Source organism: Nomia melanderi, chromosome 2, assembly GCF_051020985.1.
Source record: "Nomia melanderi isolate GNS246 chromosome 2, iyNomMela1, whole genome shotgun sequence".
In the NCBI taxonomy this organism is placed as follows: Eukaryota; Metazoa; Arthropoda; class Insecta; order Hymenoptera; family Halictidae; genus Nomia; species Nomia melanderi.
The window spans coordinates 6,545,431-6,568,279 of record NC_135000.1 but is presented as its reverse complement, the minus strand read 5'-3'; the positions used below and the strand labels follow the sequence as shown (position 1 = coordinate 6,568,279).

The 22,849-nt window shown below is 39.6% G+C and overlaps 2 protein-coding genes and 1 long non-coding RNA gene across 8 annotated transcripts in view; 1 reads left to right on the top strand and 2 right to left on the bottom strand.

Moving 5' to 3' along the window:
* Positions 1–17,423, bottom strand: part of TP53INP (Tumor protein p53 inducible nuclear protein) — a 34,275-nt gene extending 16,852 nt beyond the window's left edge. Inside the window, exons 1-3 of one of the 5 annotated variants that reach the window (XM_076365151.1) lie at positions 16,144–16,234; positions 4,392–4,511; positions 3,300–4,308 (exon numbers count right to left, since the gene is read on the bottom strand). The gene's annotated coding sequence lies outside the window, so the exon portion shown is untranslated. Of the gene's footprint in view, positions 1–2,384; positions 3,211–3,299; positions 4,512–16,143 lie in introns of those variants that run through there. The other 4 variants (XM_076365150.1, XM_076365152.1, XM_031970401.2 and 1 more) reach the window with 4 other exon arrangements.
* A 78-nt stretch (positions 17,424–17,501) lies between these two features.
* Positions 17,502–19,878, top strand: LOC116424317 (uncharacterized). Its single transcript, XR_004234442.2, has 2 exons — positions 17,502–18,693; positions 19,737–19,878. It is a non-coding gene; the product is annotated as an uncharacterized LOC116424317 (long non-coding RNA).
* Positions 19,773–21,721, bottom strand: LOC116424100 (uncharacterized protein F13E9.13, mitochondrial). Of its 2 annotated transcripts, none has more exons than XM_031970182.2 (6): positions 21,023–21,721; positions 20,848–20,930; positions 20,631–20,771; positions 20,362–20,561; positions 20,151–20,278; positions 19,773–20,069 (listed from the first exon to the last, which is right to left on the bottom strand). In XM_031970182.2, the coding sequence occupies exons 1-6, from the start codon at positions 21,036–21,038 to the stop codon at positions 19,876–19,878; spliced, it is 762 nt and encodes a 253-aa protein (XP_031826042.2). In that variant the 5' UTR covers positions 21,039–21,721; the 3' UTR covers positions 19,773–19,875. The 2 variants fall into 2 exon arrangements, with proteins under 2 accessions (XP_031826042.2, XP_031825953.2); XM_031970093.2 differs by having other exon boundaries at positions 21,355–21,721.
* Positions 21,722–22,849: the final 1,128 nt, after the last annotated feature.

The following is a 22,849-nucleotide window of genomic DNA, read 5'->3' as shown; positions in this document are numbered from 1 at the left end:
GTCGCATTATCTCTGAAATAATTGCGTTCGTTAGAACGGCAACGCTTTTCCTCCTCGTCGCGGGTATAATAACACTTAATCGGGTCGATTACGAAACGCACGGGGAATGATTACCGGCGTTACACTATCTATTAAACTTTCTTCGCACGATGATTTCATTCATTTCTCCGGGGTATTTCGCAACGTAGATCTTCGGAATACCACGGCCAACCGCGGCCGAACAATGCGCCTCAATAAACAGTCCTGTTATCGGAGCCCACGGTCACGTGATCATTGTGTAACATGATGTAACAGGTTCTAAAGAACAATACTCCGGTTGACAGGCCGCGAATTTTCTAAGGAAACAGGCTCGATACGATTCGATCGATTATTTTCATCGGTCGCCCTACGGTCACATTATCAATCAAATTATCAATTAATCAAATCACCGCGTGACCGTCGTCTACGTCGACGCGACGACCAATGAATACACGGTGCACCATTGTAAACACATCAATCCAATGAACAGCGATCACGGTTCCTCGACAGGCCGATTTGAATCGGGGAGTCAATTATCCGTGGATACGGTTGATACTGTCAATTTCTTGGAATTAATTCGATCGGGAGCAGTTTGATTAATTATAGTGAGAATTTGGAGAATAAATGGTTTTGTTGTTTGATTGATCAATTGAAAGTTGAGTCGAGGAGCAGATGTTTTTGTTGATTAATTGAAAGTTGAAGTATATTATCAGATTTCGTCGAGTGTGTCGTTTGTCTTAGTCGTGATGTGAATCCGAACGATTCAATTATTTGTGGATATGGTTGATACTGTCGATTTCTTGGAATTATTTCGAACAGGAGTTTGATTAATTAAAGTGAGAATTTGGAGACTAGGAGGTTTTCTTGTTTGATTGTTCAATTGAGAATTGAGTTAAGGGACAGGCGTTTTCGCTAATTAATTGAAAGTTGAAGTATATTATTAGATTTCATCGAGTGTGTCGTTTGGCTTAGTCGTGATGTGAATCCGAACGATTCAATTATCTGTAGATATTTTTAATGCTGTTGAATTTCTTGCAATTATTTCGAACGGGAGAAATTCGATTAATTATAGTGAGAAGCGGAGAACAGGTGTTCTTGTTGTTTAATAGAAGTTGAAATAAAGAGCAGGTGTTTGTGTTGTCTGATTGTATAATCGACAGTTGAATTACAGAACAGGTGTTCTTAATGTTCAATTGTTTAATCGAAAGTTAAGCTGAGAGACAGATGCTTTTATTGGTTAATTGAAGGTTGAAATATTTTATTAAATTTCGTCACGTGTGCAGATAGTTCGGTTTAGATGTGATCTGAATACGAACGATTCAATTATCTGCGAATGTGTTTGATACTGACGATACGTTGGAACTATTTTGATCGAGAGAAATTTTTGATGAATTAAACCGAGAATTAAAGAATAGGAGATTTATTGTTTCATTAAAAGTTGATATATTTTATTCAATTTTAGAAGATACGTATACTTAGTTTGGTTTAGGTGGTTTAAGTTTATTTAAATGTAATTAAGTCAACAGAATATTTTGATGCTGAATTTGCTTTGTTAATCAGAGATTATATGATCAAGATTTTTTATAGACAATGGTCTTTTGATATTCTTGTATTTTATGAGTTTATTAAAATTCGATTCGTTCCATGCGTCACGGAGAAAATTGAGTTTGAAAGGTATTCAAAAAGTTGCGTCAGCTAAGAGTCGTGAATTCGTATGACATGGAAGTTGAAGAGTAAAGCCTAATCGAGTCTGGTTAAGTTTGGAATAAATTTAATTATTTCTAGAGAATTCTGTAATAGTTATAATTAACTTTGGCAATTTTAATTTTACAATTAAGCTTGAAACAACTCTAAATAAGTTTGACCAATTATAAGTGTAATTAACAGATTGTAGATCTTTATACAGATATTAATATTCATAGATGTATAATTTCAATTAATTAGTTTTCATTATTTACTAATTAACAATAGCAAGAACCTATTATCCCATAAATTCATAACCTATCATTATCCAGAACACCAAAATTACGAAAACTCTTATTAATTTATTACAAATTCATAAAATCCCTAATCTACTGATTAAATTTATAGCACGTCCAAGTATCGATTAAATTCACTTTGAATCAACGCGATCGTTTAACCATTAAACGAAATATCGAAAATAAAATGATCACCGAATGAAACTTAATCGTTAAATTAATTACCGCGAATAAAATAATCACTAAACGAAGTTCAATCGTTAAATTAAATATTGAGAACACGATAATCACCGAACGGGTCATAATCGTTAAAGTAATTATTACAAACAAAGGAATTGCTCAGTGAAATTCAGTCATTAAATTGATTATTGAAAAGAAAATAATTACTCAATGAAACTGGACACAAACGTGGAAGACGATGTTGGTCAACGAAGAAATCACGAAATTCGGTTCAGTCACCGGCAAAATGGCACGTGGCTGTGTGTTCCCGCTAGTTGACAGTCGAAGAATGATTTTTGCGGCACGTCGAAGCAGAAAAAGTAACCCGACACGGTGTAATCGTATCGTCGAACATCTGTTTTGCTAATTCCACTCGTGGATAGATAACGCGAAACACGTGACGCAACGGGCCAATCGGATTTCCGACTTTTTGTCGAACGAATTTGAATGAAAGAGAAAGAAGGAAGGAAAAGAAATGAAACGGAAACGTGACGCGAAGAGGAAAGAAAATTGTAATACGAATGAACCTGTTAAGTGTATCAATAAAATTAAATAATGAAGCGTATACTCGTTAATTGCAGGCCAAATGCACTTAAAATATATCCTAACGAAATACTAAAGCGAAGAAGAATTACATATTTGTCTCAAGAAATAAAGAATCCATCGTTGAAAAGGTTAGCGCTATTAACACTAGGTTTACGGGCATTTATTGTACACTTCATTCTATTATTCCTAAAAGAATTGATACTCGTTTATTTAAATTATGGAAACTGGAGATTTGATAGTAGGTAATTGGGGTACATGTCAGTGTGATCGCATCGATTAAAATCGGCGTAAACATTTACGAAATAATATTTCTAAAATCCAATATGCGTCAATTTGACACGTTCCGTAAACCTAGTGTTAAGAGTTTCAAGATGACGTGTATACTCGTCAAACACAGTTAAGTGGTTAATTGATAAGTGGGAGTCGAGTAATGTCTGCGGTGAGAAAAAATTTGATGGAATTTCCCGATTTGGTTAGAGATTCCCGCGAATGTGACTTCGATTACGCGAACGACTTGTTCCGTTGCGCATGTTTCACCTGGAATCACGCACTGTACGGTGGCGTGACTCGAAAGTCAACGCTTATCTACTCTTCTTTTATTCTTCACGCTGCCGGGATACTTTGTTAAGATTCGATAAGGAACATTTGCCGATGAAATTGTGGTGATCTTCGAATCTTCTGGACGATGACATCGAACCTTTAAAATTGCCATTTGAAATTTTGAAATTGAATTGTTGAATTGTTGAATTGTTGAAGTGTTGAAATTTTGAGGTGCTGAAGTGTTGAAGCGTTGAAATTTTGAGGTATTAGAGTGTTGAAATTTAGAGGTGCTGAAACGTTGAAATTTTGAGGTGTTGAAGGGTTGAAATTTTGAGGTGCTGAAACGTTGAAATTTTGAGGTGTTGAAGTGTTGAAATTTTGAAGTATTAAAGTGTTGAAATTTAGAGGTGTTGAAGCGTTGAAATTTTGAGGCATTAAAGTGTTGAAATTTAGAGGTGTTAAAGTGTTGAAATTTAGTGGTATTAAAGTATTGAAATTTAGAAGTGCTGAAACGTTGAAATTTTGAGGTATTAAAGTGTTGAAGTGTTGAAATTCTGAGGTGTCGAAGTGTTGAAATCTAAATTACACTGGGATTCTTCGATAAAATTCAACAACTAAAATTATTTGAGAAACAGTGAAACATTCCTAGAAGTAAAATCAAATTTTCAAACTGGTCATATTTCTCCAATCCTCAAATACAATGTTAAAACGTTACAAAACATATATCTATTCTAAATAATCTACAACTCATACTGGTCCCTGAAAAATCCTTTAAAAATTAGATCCTAGAAACTCGTAAAAATATACAATCTTCAGTTCAGATGTTTCGCATGTGAAATAAAGTAGAAGTTCAACATGACGAGAAAGTGGAACGAATTTCTATTAAAATTCTTGTATTTTTTCTCTGGACTTTTTATCGAAATGAAAAACATGCAATGGTACTCTCTCAGTTAATAACAATTCGAAGACTGCTAATGGCGGACAGAACACACACTCAGATCTCCAGCTAAGCAACAGTAAAAAGTCAATTTCTTGAAGGCTTGCAGCAGTTACGATAGAGTGATGCAATGGAAATTCTTACAACACTACCCAAGAATCTATAAAGCCACTTTGAAGAACTGTGCGTGCACAACTGTCTTTTTTATCCGGCGTAGAATGAACCGTGCCTCGACTCTCCTAGCATTTCGCTCTTGCGCCATCGTGGATCATCTATGCAGTCAAACTTATTACATTAAAATACATCATCTTATTGTGAAAAAGATGTATAATCATTTCTTGCGAGGAACATTAGAGATTCAAATTCTTTACAGTGAACATTACAATAATTTTCAAATACAAAAATCTTGTTTTCTCATTGAATAATTATTTCAAATTTCTAATTACTCAATGAATATTAAATATCAAAATTCACGTTGAATAATGTTATGTCACATATATCAAAATTAAATTCTCAAAAACTGAGGGCAACTACACACCAGTTATTAAAAATTCCAATTATACAATGAATATTGCAAATAAAAACTCATATCGAATAATATTATATCATACGATTATTTATTAAAAAATTTCGACAACTTTTCTCCATTTTCTCCCAAAAATTGAGTCGATATCAAAATTAAATTCTCAAAAATTAAATGTTCTATCAACCCAATGACTATAAAAACCAAAACTCACATTGAACAGCGTCCCATCGCACGATTATTTACTAAAAAATGATCGAAAACTGCATTTCTTAGTTTGCCTCGAAAATTGGGTCAATATCAAAATTAAATTCCCAAAAACTAAATGTGCTATCATCCCAATAACTATAAAAACTAAAATTCACATTGAACAGCGTCCCATCGCACGATTATTTACTAAAAAATGATCGAAAGCTCTGTTTCACCGATTACCACGAAAATTAGGTCAATATCAAAATTAAATTCTCAAAAACTAAATGTTCTATCAACCCAATGACTCTTAGAAACCAAAATTCCCATTGAACAGCGTCCCATCGCACGATTATTTACTAAAAAAATACTCGAAATCTGCATTTCACAGTTTGCCTCGAAAATTGGGTCAATTTCGATTACGATTCTCGACGGCGCGAAATAACGTTTTTAACGGTGATATAAATACCCGGTTCCTCGCCGCTTCCACTTTTCTTTTCGCCGGTCGCTTCCCGCCGCGATCAATTGAGTCCTCGCGAGACCGTGTGTATATACACGGCGCGGCTGTTACCTTCGTCACGCCGACGTTTAATTATGCCAAGTATCCCTGAACGTAATCACGTAAATGGACAACGATTCGGTTTTTGCGGGTGCCGCGTCGGGAAAACGTTGATCCTTGAAACGTCCGGCGATCGGCCGCCATTTTCTGCGCTTCTGCTTCGGGATCGCCACCAATCTTCACGCGAAATGACTCAGTCAACTCTATTGCATTCTTTCGTTCATTTACTATACTTCAACCCTAATCGGACTTTGAGTCACCTTCGAACTTTTCACTTAAATTTTCTGATTACTTCATATTGGATTTCCAAAAGTTTTTCTGGGCTTTAACCCTTTGCACTCGAAAGTTTTTCATTAGACATATTCAATATTCTCCAATGAGATACAGACTTGAAATTGATTAATGAGGAATATATAAATTAAGAAGAAAAGTTATTTCAATATTCCACATACTGATGCATTATACAAAGCTTAGTATTATATATAAGACTTTATAATTTTGCAAATCAAGTGGTGACTGAGAGTCTCTCGAATGCAAAGGGTTAAAATTTGCACCTTATAAACAGACAATAACATTTTAATCATTCCTTTTATTCTCATAAGTGACTGAAAGTCACATTCGTTATAAAAACACGTGATACGATTAGGGTTAATTCTACCACCTTCTCATTTCTTCAGTTATTCACCAATAGTCATATTTATTCATACCAATAATCATAAACAGAAACATCACGTAAGTGATAGAATATTTAAACAAAAATTCACAGTCAATGACTCACCAAAAAGCTCTAGATCATCAAGCCAATACTAGACTCTCAAAGAAAACTTTCATCGTCTTTCATCATTTCTTCAATCTTTCGACTCTCAAGAAATTATCAGCGAAAGATCAAATTAGAACCAATTAAAAATCAAAAGGACAATCCCCATAATTAAGAATCATAATCACCTAAAAAAACCACTGAAAACCGTTCACCCCCGAAACCCTCTAACATCCGATCATCTAACATCAAATGATAATTTATTCCATACGCCATCAAACCTCTTCCCATACAGAAGGCAGCAGTTACAAAACCGCGTCCAAAGAACACAAACAATATGAATCTCCAACTTCGCGTCTCGCGAACCCCGAAACAAGTCAGCTGCCCTCCTCCGCGCGGAATCGCATTCGAATCTAAATTTGAAGCTGCCTGGTCTGCGTCAGGGAAGGTGGCTCAGCCGGGGACTGCATAGGAAATTGTTTTACAATCGGCCAGGAACCGCAAATTGATGCGGGCTCGACAGCGTAAGGTTGCCCAGACGTCGCAGTTAAGTAGGCGGAAGTGAACGGCCGCGTATACGCGAGGCGGTTGGACAGAGAGGACGGGGAAAAGGGAGAAAAAGACGGAGAGAGAGACCGTGTGTACACCACGTGCGCCTATCTGTCCGGCGATATCTATACTCGCAGGGCAACACATTAACTTCGTTACACCGTGTTTCCGCGGCGCAGTAGCGGTCGCGTTAATAACTTAACCGGCCGTCTGTTAACGCGGGCTCCGCTGGAGGCGGGCATCGAGCGCTCTTGGGAATAATGGGACCTGGATGGATGGAACCTGTCCTTTAAGCAGATTTTGGGGGACGATGGTTTGGAGTTTGTGAAATTTGAGAGCAAAGATTGGTTGGGTTGACTTGGTTGGGGCTGGGTTTGCGAAGGTGGAGTGTTGAGGTGATATTGGTCTGGGAGTAGGAGTTGAATTTTTTTATTGAATTTTAGGGGATGATAGTTTGGGATTTCTGAAGTTTGAGATGAGTTGACTTGGTTGGAGCTGGGTTTGGTGAAGGTGCAAGGTGCTGAGGTGAGATTGATGGGGATTGATCTGGGAGTATATGTAGAATTTTTGATTGGATTTTAGGGGATGATGATCTGGAGTTTAGGAAGTTTGGTATGGGCTAATTCGATGAGTTGATTTGGTTGAAGCTGGGTTTGTGAAGGTGTAAGATGTTGAAGTGAGATTGATCTGAAAATATGTGTTGAATCTCTGATCAGATTTTAGGGGGTGATGATCTGGGATTTGTGAAGTTTGGGATGAAGCTAAGCAATTCGATAGAATTGACCTGGTTAGAGCTAGGTTTGGTGAAGATGTAAAAATTTCGCTCGAAGATAAACTAACAATCTTAATTACCCCAAGAACTGAAAAATGTGTAGGTCATCATCTCTAAGTTACACGGTGCAGTAATTCCTCTGAAATTTACGTCTTCACACAAATCCGCATCGAAGCTTCCCTTGCGCGCAGCGAGGCTCAGAAATTATCGCGGCCAGCAGCGGGGCGGACAGGGTGGGATGTTAATTGGCGTGATAGATCACGCGAGTAAATCGTGGATCGCCGTGAGACTGCGTGGAGAGGCAGATAGGTTAATTTACTCCGTAGGAGAAAAATAATTGGCAGAGTGGACGCGGCTTCTGGGAAATCACTCATTGATATCGGGCGCTACGATACGAACGAAACAATCTAACGTCCCTAATGATAAGAAACTTTTTTCCTTCCCGTTAAAGATATGAATTTATTTAATCGCATACTGCAATTAAAAAATTTCATCATAATATATTGTAACTACAAATTCAATCATAATTGAGATACAATAATTATTATGATTTCAATCATTCTTTCCTTCCTGTTAGAGGCATGAATGTATTCAATCATACGTTGAAATTAAAAATTTAATGATAATATATTGTAACTGAAAATTTAATAATTGAAGTATAATAATTCTTTCCTCCCTGTTAGAGATAAAAATTTAATCATACGTTGCAAGATTCAATGATAATATATTGTAACTAAAAATTGAATTATAATTGAAATATAATCATTCTAATATTAAATATATTATAACATCATAATGCGTCACATTTAAAACACATTATTCATTTAACCTCGTACATTCCTTTATTCAACCATTCCAATGCTTGCCTCTCATTTTTTTTTCAGCAGGCTTTTCTTCTTCGCAATTACGGTAACCGTTCCGAGTCTCAGACTTGGCTGCCGCGCAAAATGCAATGAGTCATGAGTCAGCGAGTCGCTGATTCGAGTCGGCGGTTGCGTGGCGTACTTCGATTTGCAAAGGAAAAGCGATCGGGACTATTGTTGCATTTTTACGGTGCACTTTGGAGCACGAGCGCCCCGTCTAATCGCCGGATCGTGTGACTTCAGCCTCTCTTTTTGTGATTGATAATCTTTGTTTGATATTCGACACCGTTATCCCGAGAAACGATCTTTTCGACGGGAAGATACACATCTTCTGTACTTTCCATTTCGTTTTTCTCAAAAATTTCACGAAATCTCCAACAATAAAAAAAAAAACAATGATGAAAACGGTTCCTGTCTAACCTTTTGCACTCGAGAATCATTCACTGGAAACATTCATTGTTTTCCAATGAGATGCACATGGAACTTTTTCGAATTCACTTAAGGTGAATCACGTGTAGATTAAGGAACCATTAACATTTCGAGTAGTTCAACGTTAAATGTTAATTCAATGAATTGTGTTATTATTATTGTTGGAAAGTTCGTAGATTTTTATAGATAGAGGAAGATCGGATGGAACTCGAGATGGTACTATTACTTGTATTACTTTCCGAGTGTATTTACCGAGGACACCGGAGTTTTATTTGCAGAAATTTCAATTTCCTCCAACTTTCTGAAGAAGTCTTCGAGGAACGACTTTCGCGAGATTGAATTCTTGAGTGGAGAAGTAGAATGAGATCCCCTGCGCGCTAAAGAGAACTGTCACGCGGTCATTTTCCATGGCCTAAATTTTTTTACGAGGCGTGGGCTCCTAATTCGATTCTAACGGGACTCTCACACCGAATTGCGACGTTTGACGCGATAATCGGCATGGTTGGCTGCTCCTGACAATGTCTATAATAGAAACCAGCCAATTTCGATGAAACGAATACACAAACTTTACGTTAGTAAGTCACAACATCAATCAGCTGGGACAAAATAACCAATTTCTAAATTCTTTTATAATTATTACAAAGGTACAGACACTTTGAAACATGATTAAAGAATTTCATTTAGTAATACCTAAACTGAAATATAAGCCAATTGAAGTCTTAATAAATGCATGCTTTTAGCATTTATAAAGAAATTTTAAGACGGTTTAATTTTTTATTAATTTAATTGTCAATATCAATGTCAATATAAAAAATCATGTGAAAGTTTATCTTAGCTCAGTTTGACCGGTGAATCCTCTACTTTAACGTCACAAGGTCAAATTTTCAAAAAATCCTATTTCACTATGGAACAAGCCAGAACTGAAGTCACATCGTTTCTTTTCAAATTTTACTAAATGCGACAAGCTTAAATATCTCTACCAAGTTCAAACAATTTTTTTCAAGATTCTTCCCACGATGACCTATACCAAATTCAAACAATTTTTTTCAAGATTCTTCTAAAGTGAAGTCTCCCCTTCACAACGAACCTCAAAATATCCCAGTACGATTTTTTTCCCCCACTTCATCGCAATTCGAATGAAAACTCTACCAGCACCGAAATAAACAGAACCATCAGCTTCTCATTCAACATTCACTGCTTCAACTCTTCGCGACCAATGCCCATCACAAAATTCTGCACAATACATTGACGAGTCGACTGCCGCACGATTTCATATCGCAAACTACACAAAATGTAGAAAACATAATACTAAATTATTCGATTGACTCTTATTATCATTGCACGTTCATCCAGGTGAATATCACCGCATTAGGTAGCATGATTTCTAACATAGAAATGTTTTCGAATAATCGTTTAATTTAATGAACTAATTCGATTTAGTCGAGGGTCACCGGTGACCCCGTGGCATTAGTTAACGACTGAGATATTAACCCTTTGCACTCGAAAGTTTTTCACTAGAAAGATTTTAGCATTTTCTGATGAGATAAAGACGATATTTTGTGAAACTAACTCGAAGAGATATACATGTATTGAGGAAAAAAGCTATTTTATTTCAATATTTTTTGAATTCATGAGTTATACAAGGTATAATATTAAATATTAAATTTGATAGTTTTACTGTATGAAATTAGGTGGTGAGTCACCTCTCGAGTGCAAAGGGTTAAACACAAACACTTCCAATTCTAATTGCCGAATACTCGAAAGTGTCATGAACATTTCATCAGAGAATCACAGGTTCATTCGCACGAGAAATATCTTTGAACACAGGACCGATCTTTCACCGTATCACCAACGACAACTCATAATTCCCAGATACTCAGTATCCCCCGCATAATACGCGATCCTCGCTCAGCGCGTGAACCGAATCTCCTGAAGTTAACCAACAAACCGCGCTAAGCCTCTCGCGGGGAGCATCCTAATCATCGATTCACGTCTAACGGTATCCGCACAAACGAATGATAGCTCACGGAGTCGGGTAGGTTCGTACGTACTTACTTACGTACGGCGAACCAACACGACTGCGGCGGAGGGGTCCGCCGGACATTCTCTTTTCCATCGCATAGAGCCTCTTTATACGGAATACAAAGAAGAAGGGACTCCCGTAACCTTTTCCATCGGGCATCGGCGGAAAGACGGAGACAGACGGCTGCGTGTAGTTTCGCGGAAGACAGTGTTCTGATCCCACTGCCATTAACTCTTTGAGCCGCACGATTTCGAGGGAAAGAAAACAAGTTGCGGGGAAATGTGAGATATAAGGATGAAAAGGATGGAAGATTTTTGAAATGTGTGTTATGAGTAATTTCACGATTTTGAGGTGGGATAATTGATTCATAAATGATGAGGTGAGTTGTGATCCCACTGCCATTAACTCATTGAGGCGCATGATTTCGAGGCAAAGAAAACAAGTTGCGGGGAAATGTGAGATACAAGGATGAGAAGGATGGAAGATATTGAAATATGTGTTATGAGTAATTTCAGGTTTTAAGGTGGGTGAACACTAATACCCAGCACTTTGCTTAACTAGTCAAATAACTGGTTGCAAAATAGAGATCAATAAATTGATGATAAGTTTTTCTTAGGGAAACTGAAACAAGAGGAAGAATGAAAATTGAAAAACTAATCGGACAATATAGGAATTGATAGAAAATTTAATGAACAGAAAGTGTTTTTTGATGACTTCTATAGAATCTTCAAGAGTGCATCTATCGAGACTTTAATTGATTCACGATACAATGTGCATATTGCCAAATCAATTTCTTTAATGACTTCTAGAGAAGCACCTGTTATTTCTTTAGAAGAAAAAGAAGAAATCTGGAATAGGTCATTTCGATTCGGTAGTTTGTTCGGTAGTTCTAGTGTTAAATGATTCCCCAGCATGCATAGAAAGATACGCTGGGACAGTTTTTATCGCAGCAAACCTCAAAGAGTTCACGTCTGGCGCACTGTCTATTCTAACAATACGAAACGTTTGCAAAGTAATGATGACTTGTATTGTTATGGAAATGTCACGGCGAAGTCAGTCGTACGTCCGAGGAAAACGCACGAAAGAAGGCGTGGGGAAATGTTGCGAAAGCGGGGTGGTTTGGGAAAGTTATTCGATTATTTTCACGGTTTAACCTAGAAGTCCTTGACTACGTCACAAATGGCACAAGTGTGTTGTCCTTGGTTCTCTGTAGATTAGGGTCTTCGACATTTGGTCGACTGTAGACCGTCGTTAAATGTCAAGGTCCCCGTAGACATTGAAACATTCAACGTCACATGTCACGATACACATTCTAGTCAAAGGAAAACTAGAAAAGACTCAAATCCATAGCGACGCCTTCATCGTTGCAACGTTTCAACGTGTATGGGGGACTTTAGGGTTTCCAAGAGTGGTGGAACACGAGTCATCGTCTCGGGCAAGTTTCCGAGAAACGTTCTCGGCGACGCGTTGAATCAATGAACGTCATTGTCTCAGCTTTGCTCGGCTTGGCTCGGCTCGGCGGTTTCGTCGCGTCACACGCCCGTGCCAAAAGAAACATTCCCGTTTTTATCTCGGCGGAATTATGTAACGACGATAGTTTACATAACGAGCGGGGCGACGGAGGGTTCCGTTGGCATCCGTCGACGAACGCGCCGCGGGAAATTCGTGGGGCGAGGGACGACCGACGGGGTCAACGGTGCGCGGCGGAAAGAAATGGTGGACGAGTGATGGTGCGGACGTGGGATTACCTGGGAACCAGTTTTCGTTCGACGAGCGAAACGGTTCGGACCGGCGATGATGAAATTTCTGCACGAGTTTGCGAGCTTTCTAATAATACCCTCGAATCGATGAAGGCCAAAATAGAGGAGCCCGAGGGCGTAGGAACTTTCGAACCCTGTCAATTCATTGAACCGAGGAATTAGCCGCGAGATGCACGCCTAATTCGGATGCCACCGTGAGTCGGTATTGCGCGGAGTCTACTGTAGACTGTCTGTCGTGGACGGCTTCGGAGTTTGACAGTTCTCAGTGACGTCAATGGACAGCTGATTTCAGTGGAATTTACACAATTCTGTTTGTGTTGGAAGTGAGCGAGACGATGGAAAATTTGGCTGGGTTATTTTAATGTTAGTGTACTGTTACTGTTAAATGAATGATCGTTGTATCGTTAGTTTTCTGTTCTATATGTTGAGAATTTTCTTTGGGCTGAAATGATATGTTGATTAATCGTTATTAAGCTTTTCGTTTCGCTGAGCTTTATCGAGGGCGCAATAAATGCGTAAAATCTGCAGTCCGTCCATCAATTACTGCACAAAACGATCCTACATCCAACGGACGGGGCTAATGAAATGTCAATCAAGATGCGTGATGTTTTGGGGTCGTGTCTGGTTCAACGGGAACGATAATCATTTACCAAGCTTTGTTCTAGACGAGAAAAGATTGATAGAACTATGATTACGGTTTCGATTTTTAATTAATTTGAAACTGGTAGTGTTCGGTTGGTTGGGAACAGTGTTCTTTTTATCCAACCTAATTTAAAAGTAACTAACTCGACGCCGCTTAACCTAGAAACGACAATTCGTCGAAGGAGCTACATTGACAGAGGAAAGCTATCCGGTGTTCTTAATTTAAGAATAAACGCAATATCTCTGAAACGCGATCCTTTCGAAGCCAGTGCATCGAGTTTCGTTGGTTAAGTGGCAGCTAAAAATCCACTTCATCAAACCGAACTCCGTAAAAAGTCAAACCTCGTCGAACCCAACTTAAACATTGTAAAACTTATGATTAACAGACACTACGTCAAAGAATGTTCAAACACGGTGACTCAACGTGCCATTATCTAATGTAATAACTAACCAGGATGATCTAATATATCCACTCGATCTAGATCCAGTAATCCAGCTTCGCTATCGCGTGTTCGAGATCAGAATAAAACCCAGAATGTACAGCACTACTGAATCGGAACAAAGAAAACCGAAGACACACGGAACGGAGGAAGAGATTTTCCATGCCCCAGCCCTTCCTGCTTCTTCTTCTCCTCACTCTGACAGTTTTCCCTCTCGTCATCCCGCTATAGTTCAAGTAAACAGGAGGTTCCGTTCGACGAATCGCGAGAGAGAAAGATTGGAGGGAGAAAGAAACGACATGGTATATTTGGTGCGAGGGGGGATATCCAAGGGGGTCCACCATGTTTTCCCGTCTGTTTGAAACTGTGGATGAAAAGGGCTATATCGGGACGGGGGATAGAAGCAAGCGTTGGCTCAACGCACTGTTCGTGAATCGGCGCGGCATTGCACAATTGACGAACGCAACACGTCCGGGGCAACATTGGTGTGTGTCTAGTTTGTCACTTGTTCAACAACCAACCACACAACACATACACACATTATACACATACACACGGGGGTTGTTTCTCTGAACTAGAGTGTCGTAGAGAGCGCGCAGCACAGAAAGGAATATTGGTTGGTGACAGAGGGATCCAGTGACAACCACTGCCATTGCCCTTGCACTTCTAACAATCCCGTGCGTCGATCAAGCGCGGTTACCAAGCGCTCCTGCACTGCATTGTTTCGATCGAATTCCCCACTACTCTACTATATATATTTATCGTCTCTCCTCTCTCTCTCTCTCTCAATCCTTCGTGTTCTATCGCATCAATACACACGAAAACATCACACATAGAGAAAAAAGCTACGCCACTCTCTTTTCTCTCTCTTTCTAGTGTGTATATATAATGGTTTCTTCGCACTTCGATCCTGACCGCGCTACAAGGCCGCTGCTGTGCTGTTTCTGTACACAACACACTTATATCTCTCTATCTTCCTAATATCACTACTACTCTTCTCTTCTCTTCTCTCTATGTAATATACTACTATAATACAACACTTCTTTATTTACTTCTGGAGATCCAAGGGTTGGGAATCTCTGTCGATAAAAGTCTCATGAAAAACGTCACTCTACACAACACACTTTTTTTAGTGTAGTTTTATTAGCTAGAAGCTATTCCTCTAACTTTTATTTCATAGTGAAAACTATTATCTTTTTATTTCTATTTTTTTTTGGTAGACTTTCCTTGACTCACAAACACTTATTTTGTGCGAGGGAGGATAGAATTGTGATAACATTTCAACACAACATCTTTCCCAACACTATTTTCACCCTACAGGTAAAATTCTGGATTAGTGTGTGTAGAGCGACAAAGGAAGATGCTGCAGTGATGAACGGACGGGATGCAATAGAAGAGAGAAAAGGACGGGGGGGAAAACACAGACTGACGGCCCGCGGGTCACCCATCCTAACATCGACCGCGGTGAAGAGCTGCTTTACTTCAAAAGCGACCGGAGGCGAGTATCTATGTGTCGCAAATTACCACGGCGTTCAAATAAGAGCCAAAATTCCAAGTAATAGTACAGCTCGAGCCTGTATGTGACAGCGACCTTGATCTCGAATTCACACTCACACTCTCTCATATCCACACACACACACAACACAGACACACATTCACACATACATACACTCTCTCTTTCTCTCTTTTATTCGAACGAATAGATAAAGAGAACCAGTGTAGGCAAGTACGAGTAGTTTTCCTTCGATGAGTAAGGTAGTTAACGAGAAAACCCACACACAGCGTTACACCCTGGACACCATATCCTCATCCTCTTTTATACACTCGCACGTCCCACATACACGCGCACACACACGCACACACACACAAAGGACAGATTCTCAGCCGTACTTCTGGGCAACAGTCCCGTCGGTTCGAAGATATCCGTCGTTTTCCTCGCTCTCCTCCTTTTGTTCTCCCTTTCTCCCCCTCTTTCTCTTTCTCTCTCGTCGGAACCCTGTCCTTCCTCCTGGTTCACGCTACAGGTAGAAACAGAGGACGCGTTGGACCCAGGTAGAACGGGAAAGAACGTAATAAAGTGCACGGTCGCCGGAGAGGAGACGAGAGAGAGAGACAGCGACACAGCGAGAAGACAAATGACAACGGTCCGACGTTTTCTATTTCCCTAGGCTTGACAGTGTTGCTAGTGTTGTCCGGTGGTTTTCCGTTTCGCTAACACGGATGCGACACAGGACAGGGGATAATGTTCTCCGACCCCCCTCCCCTCTGTTCGGTTGCATGGAAAGGGGTCGAAGGCCGCGACACTACACGACACTACACGACACTACGCGACACGACACGGAAATAAAAGAAGAGCAAGAAGGAGAGAATCGTTACGAAGAAATGAAGAGCCACTCGCCTGAACAGTCTTGCGTTTGAAGAGCCGTGGTAGCAACTGCCCGCAGTAATAGTCGTCAGCTGATTTCGACTGGCTGGCTGGCTGGGCAGTCAAGCCGTTGCCGTGAGGGAGGGGCGAGTGGAGAGGGGGCAGAGCCACGGTAAGCGAGGGTGGGGAGTCGAGCCGCGGGGAGGGCTTTTAAAGCGATATCAGGGGCGTATCGGCGTGTGGCCCGGGGCACCCTTCACTTCATCGATCACCTATCCTCTTCTCTGCTCCCTGAGATGTTATCTGTCAAATATCCACCTTGTCTGGAAGAGCCAACGATCATCTCGAACGATAAAGCAATCATTATCAATCTTTATTTATTCCGAAAATTCAATTCCTATCGCGGATTTGATTGATACGATTGACTCCCGTTCCTCTCCGAGTGCACCTAAACGCATCGGTCGATCGACTGGTTTATTTTCGTCAATGAGGGAACGATTCGGCAGTAATTTCGACCGTGCGAGCGCGCTCGCGCACGGACAGAGCCCGCGAGATCGCCGTAAACGCGCTCGCCGCGACCGGAAAATCGATGCGGAGACGTAGGGCTGTCTGGCTGGCGAGGCTGTATGAAATATGTAGCGCGGCCGATAATCTAAAACGCTCGGCGACCGTTATTTATACCATTAACGACGCGATTCCAGCCTGAACGGTGAACCGCACGGATTACTCACAACGGCGATCGGAGGGGGGACGGTCCTCCAGCGCGCGGGTTGCCCGAATCGTAACGTCCCTCTCGAATTGCGTGACCGCACACCGAACAACCGTTTCGGATGATTTTTATTTTTACGTTGGCCTTCGAGTCGCGCGGAGTTCTCGGCCGGAATAGTTTCCGCCAACGTCATCCGGCGTAACTTCAACGTTTCGAAAGTTTAAACAAAGACGACGATCTTTATTTTTACGAGCTCGCTCCGCCCTGCGCGCGCGCGCGCGCCGCCGCCGCCGCCGCCGCGCCGCGAATTGATAGGAACCCCGGGGCCTCAGAATCCATTGATCCTGCTGTGAATCGAGTCGGAAGGGTGGGGGAACGCTCAGCTGGGCGAACAGCTGCTGGTCGCTGTTAAACGCAGAGACAGCTTGGAAAACTTCCTTTTTACCTGCGTCCAATTAAATTTCCGTTAGTCCGCGAAAACCCGCGGCCGCTCGAGAATCGTTGCCCGATGGAAAGCAGCGTAAAGATTCGCGGTGATTCGGGGGGCTAATCGTGCCAGCCCATCGCCATTACGTTCCCGTGTGAAGCAGTTTCGTTCGCAGCGACATCGCCTAGCCGTAGCTGGCAAGATGGCATCGCCGCGGCCAGTGCTTCTCAAAATAAGAAACGTAACCTACCAAGAGTCACTGAACTTGAATCGAGCTAACCTAAAAAATAGGGCTAACCTCAAAAGCAATTCGAGGATCGCGCCCCGGATGTCGCACCGGGTTGTATGGTTGAGTCATAGTGGAAACTGATGACTTAAGTCCATTGTATTAATAACCTTTCGAAGATTCGTTGAAATGTACAAAACCTTCAGCAGATGACGTTAAATTATATATCGATTGCTTAACGAGTTCGCTACTAGTTTCACATATTTGTGACGGTCGCAATCCTATATTCTACATCGTGGACATGAAATTGATCCTACAGATATTATTAGATATTATAAACGACAATATATTTAGGAACTCAATGACTCGTTTCGATTTCGTTCTAATATTTTGTTTAGATTTATTCGATTGAATAAAATATAGAGGATCGCTACTGAAACAAACGCTGGCGAACGTGTTAATTAATAGGAAAACGGGAGACAACACGGTAATCTATTGCCGTTTCACTAATTGAATCATTAGCTCGCGACTTGGTCTTCCAAATATGAACATCTGGTCTCGCCGGAATGGTCATTCGTCCGCGAAGGGTTAAATCTCGCGTAATCTTATCATTATTTATGAATGAGATCGGAAGGTTGAGAGCTCCGCTCGGAGACGCTCGTTAGAGATACGCGTTGTAAATACAGGGAAGAGGGTGGACAGGAAGTACGGGGGTAGAATGCGGGTTTTACAGTCACTAGAACGAAATCGGGATACACCAGTGTATTCTACGGCGCGCACACAATGATAGCGTTCGTTCACTGGCAACGGGACGCCTGCGCGAGCCAGCCCTGTCAATACTGTTTGGGGGATCCCTCCGTTTCCCTGTTGGATTGATACGAGTCAATGCACGACAGTATCCAAGCGTGCACGAGAACTTTTTGTTGCCGGCGACCCAGTATCACCACTGTGTACTCTACTTTTCGGAATTGATTTTCTGCGGAATGATGCGTTCGGAAAAATACACGTAGATGGATATAATAATGGACTCCGAGCACCTCTCGTATTCCATTTCCATGGGATTCGGATTTTGAAATTTGTTTGTCACTCGAAGTGATCAGCCACTGATTGAAACGAATAAATAGTAGACTAACTTCATTAACCTTTCGCCGACATTTTGGGTGAAATGTTCAGATTTGGAACGCTAAGTAACGGATGATTTAATTACTCGAATAGCCAGAGGTCAGTACGCAGTTTACTTTGTTCAATGATCTAAGCAATCGATAGTAGCTTCGTCTGCTGGTAGTTTTCAAGGAATCTTCGTCCGGGTTCAATTTTATTGTAAAATTCTAATCGGAGTTAGTCACTTTAAACAGTGGATAATTTATTTATAAATCCTGCTCGAAATGGATCGCGGTGTAGAGACCGATCGTGTAACAAAGATAAACCGGCGGAACGCAAGGATAATGGATTTTTAATGGCCGCCATATTTGCCGACGTAGATAATTGCCGGCGCGCCGTGACGGAAAACGTCGCGCGACAAAATTACGATAAAGGGGTGCACGAGAATAATTGCAATCATTGTTGTTGCACGGTCGAATTTCGTTTTCTCCCGAGGGGGAGAGTTTCTTTTTTTAATCTCCGTGAAATATTGCGCTCGGGTTCGGGACCCGGTGCAGCGTTAACGATATTTTTTTCCACCGCCGTTTACGCGCTGCACGGATGCATTATGCATTCTCCGCGGGGCAAATATTTGTTTGTGTACGTACGCGGCGTGCATCGCGGAAGTGTCGCGCGGATATTTGTCATTAATAAATACGAGGACGCATTCTGAATTTTCCCGGTTGGCATGTTCTCGGTATCACGAGCATCGCGTCGTCTACATTTGGCACATACCGATAAAAACGCGGGAATCGGTCTGCCAAGACGCGATTTCTGCAATCATAAATTGTTTAAATAAATTTCGATTATTTCGGGAGTGGGAATGCGAAGGGAAATTATAGGCACCGGCGGGGGAAGTTTCTTTGAGAAATTTATGGAGAAAACAGGGGGAAAGTTTTCGGGGCAGTGTATAATTTGCGGGGTTGTCATGATGAATTTGGTTAGGGGGTTGGGTGTACAGTCCACCATTAAGTCTATTCATGCACCGTGCGGGACAGGCTCTACTTATGAAACCGGTTGAGTGTATTTCCGCTTCGGCATGTAATTAATTTTTTCTGTTCGCGTGTGCGTTCATACTTCCGATGATCATCAATTATTGTAATGACAAAGTTGTTCTGTTACAGAGAATAGAAGATGTGAACGACTCGAGGCTGAGGATCTTAGATGCAGTTATATATTAAGAATATAGTAATGAGAAAAGTGATATAAAAATATAGTATTTTTTGTATATATTGTGAATGAAATAAATATTTTTTTTTTAATTCAGTTCGGCGATATCCGTTTCATTTTCAACATGAAATCGTTAACCTTGTTTTCGTCGACTGTATTGCTCCAGATTCCATTGACCTTGAAGTGGGATCCTATGATTATTGCATCAGAGGACGCATAATTGTTTATATTGTTTATTGTGACACCAGAACCAACAAGTACAGGGCCCTTTGCCACTTTTTTAAGTTCTGTATGATTGTTGAATAAAAAATTATGTGTCTGTTAAAAAAAAGATGAGATAAATATGTTGATCAACATTAGGAAAGTACCTGAAAGCTCTGTTGCACTGGCTGGATCGCCAGTTGCAGTTCCTGTCAGTATTATTCCGTCAGCTAAGAAAAATTCTGCTGCTTTCGCTGTCGCTGATAAGCTGACATCTGAAGTGACTGTGTGTGAACTATTCAAGATATCACAATTCTTAAATTAATAAGAGTAGTAAGTGTCAAATTAGTTTCCCTGCCACTTAATATAAAAAATCACCTATGTTTCTTTTTAATATCAGCGAAAACTAGAATATCTTCTGCATCTATCTGTTTTCTATACCGTAACAAAGTACCGGCACAAGCATCTATGAAACCCTCATCTGCAATATGTGAAAAGACAAAGCCCTCTGCCCTGATGAACTGAAAATCTGCAGCTTTGGCCACAGCAATTGCTTCCTTGTTACACCCTGCTAGAATCTATTTTCACTTATTCTTAGTAGTGCCTTATAATAGACACTGACACAAAAGTTGAACTATTCATTTTACCTGTACACCACATGGTATATTGTCAGGTACTATTTTTTTAATTTCTGTACAAACTCTGGTCATCATTGCAGTAGTTTCAGGAGTTAAATTTTTAGCTTTTACGTATGGAATGTCATGCATATTTTCCACTAAGATACCATCCTCAAATTCAAGTAAAACAAGTTCAGAGCTAATAAGGTTAGGTATAAGTTGAGTACACTTATGTTATTAGACTTACAACACTACAGTTTTTATAAATTGTGGCATCTCTGACTGCATCATTTATAATCTGCTTCACATTATGATTGTATAAAGGAGTTCCTGTAATGTATTAATTGAAAACAATCATTTAATAATTCATTAAATATCTACTGGTCAAAATTAGTTGGCTATTAGTAGCCCAATTAACTTGCTTGAGACAATGAACATTGTAAGTGAGAAACTCCTTTAACATATGGTTATTTCATTGATTAAACATGTGAAAAATATGCTGTTTTCATGAATGTTATTTACAGTAGATACTTTCTCTATATCAGAGGTAGAGATAAACCATGTATTGGCATTTCAAAACCAATAGTGATAAAACCAGTAGTCAATAAATTCTTTTTTAACACAGTTCTTTATAGAACTAAATAGTATATATTACTTTAATAGGTTAATACTTCAATACTTAGAACACATTTATAAAGTACAATATTGTTTCTAGTGTATGTCATGATGTATTAAAATTAATAAAATTTTATACCAGGTAATGCACCAACATGCACCATACCAATCACTGAACATTTTCCTTTTGTGAAAAATTTATGAAAACGTAGCATTATTTTCAATAAATTAAATTAGTTTCTTAAACTTAAGTTACAGTCACTTTTCAAAATTTATAAGATAAAATTATTTACACGTGTTTCTTAAATAATTTTACTGTATTTGTTACATAGAATGTTGATTTAATAATCAGCTGTTTGGCACAATGGCTATTCTATCTTTGTTAGATAGCAGCACTTGAAGAAAAGAACTACTACGAATGCTGGTCGAGCATCAGCTGATTGTCTAACTAATGAATAAAACTTAAATTTGTCTTGTGTTATTTATGTACGTTATTCAACTGTCTTTAAATATACCTATATTTATAGTTAAGTATATATAAATTTATCTACAAGACTGAATAAAGTCGTCTATGCCAGGTTAGTTCCTAGGTTCAGTAAATTAATGCAAGGTGCACGATTTAAGCACTTCTTTATAATATTAGAGAGTAGAATTTAAATACGAAAGTAGAACGGAAATTAAACTCCAATAAAATATATACTTTTGCAATAAATAAAGTAATGTAAACGACAATTTCTAATGCTGGTATTGTCAAGATGAAATGTACCATTCGTCGGTAACCATCTACAAAATGGCGTCGTTCCAGAAGACCGTTGAACCACCATCTATGAAACCGTTAATGATTTGAAAATGATGCGTTCAGAGCGCTTTAGCTTTCAAATTCAAAATAAAACCAAATATAAGTTCAAACCTACATGAAAAATCGTGTAACGGATTAAACAAATCATTAATATGATGACAATACTAATTAAAACCCAAACTATACATGTATATTTAGTTACAATCCTCAAAAATAAGAAACTTTAATGATTTTATTCTTAATTTCACAGATGGTGGTAAGATATGCTAGGTAAAACATTGTACCGCGTAAATTTAAAGAGCGGTACCGACATTCATCTTCCTTTTTGTGAAACACAAGACATTTATACTCATATGCTGTCTATTATCTCACGAATTAAAACATAATATTTTCAGATATTACTTTTTAAATGAAGTTTTACTCGCATTTAACACCTATTAATTCTAAAACAACAAATTCCTCCCAAACTCCCTATCAAATTCAAAAAATCAACTGCTTTTCACAAATTCTTCCATCATTGCTCATTAGAAATTATGCAGATCTTCATCTACGGAGTATTAATATTCACCTGTAACACATGTCACAGTGACCTAGTACTCAGATCCAACACCAAACACCAATCTTCCCTATCCAATCTCGGCCAATCCAACTTTCATTCGTGAAATCGTCGGAACCTCGTCTTCCCAACCCGCCGACACAATACCAATATTTTATTTCAATTTCGTCCAACCGGTTAAAGTGGGACCACTCGAAAACGATTGTGTACCTTCCCGTAGACACTCATTTTGACATGCGTTCCGCGTCCCCTATGTGTTTCCAAGCGGCACGCGCGCGT

Bases quoted from the DNA above. Each gene is read 5' to 3' on its own strand.
- LOC116424100 (XM_031970093.2), bottom strand. From the start codon at position 21,430: ATGCTACGTTTTCATAAATTTTTCACAAAAGGAAAATGTTCAGTGATT. The intron at 20,931-21,354 runs GTATAAAATTTT...AATACATTACAG, and splicing joins GCATGTTGGTGCATTACCTG to GAACTCCTTTATACAATCAT. The intron at 20,279-20,361 runs GTGATTTTTTAT...TATCTTGAATAG, and splicing joins GATATTAAAAAGAAACATAG to TTCACACACAGTCACTTCAG.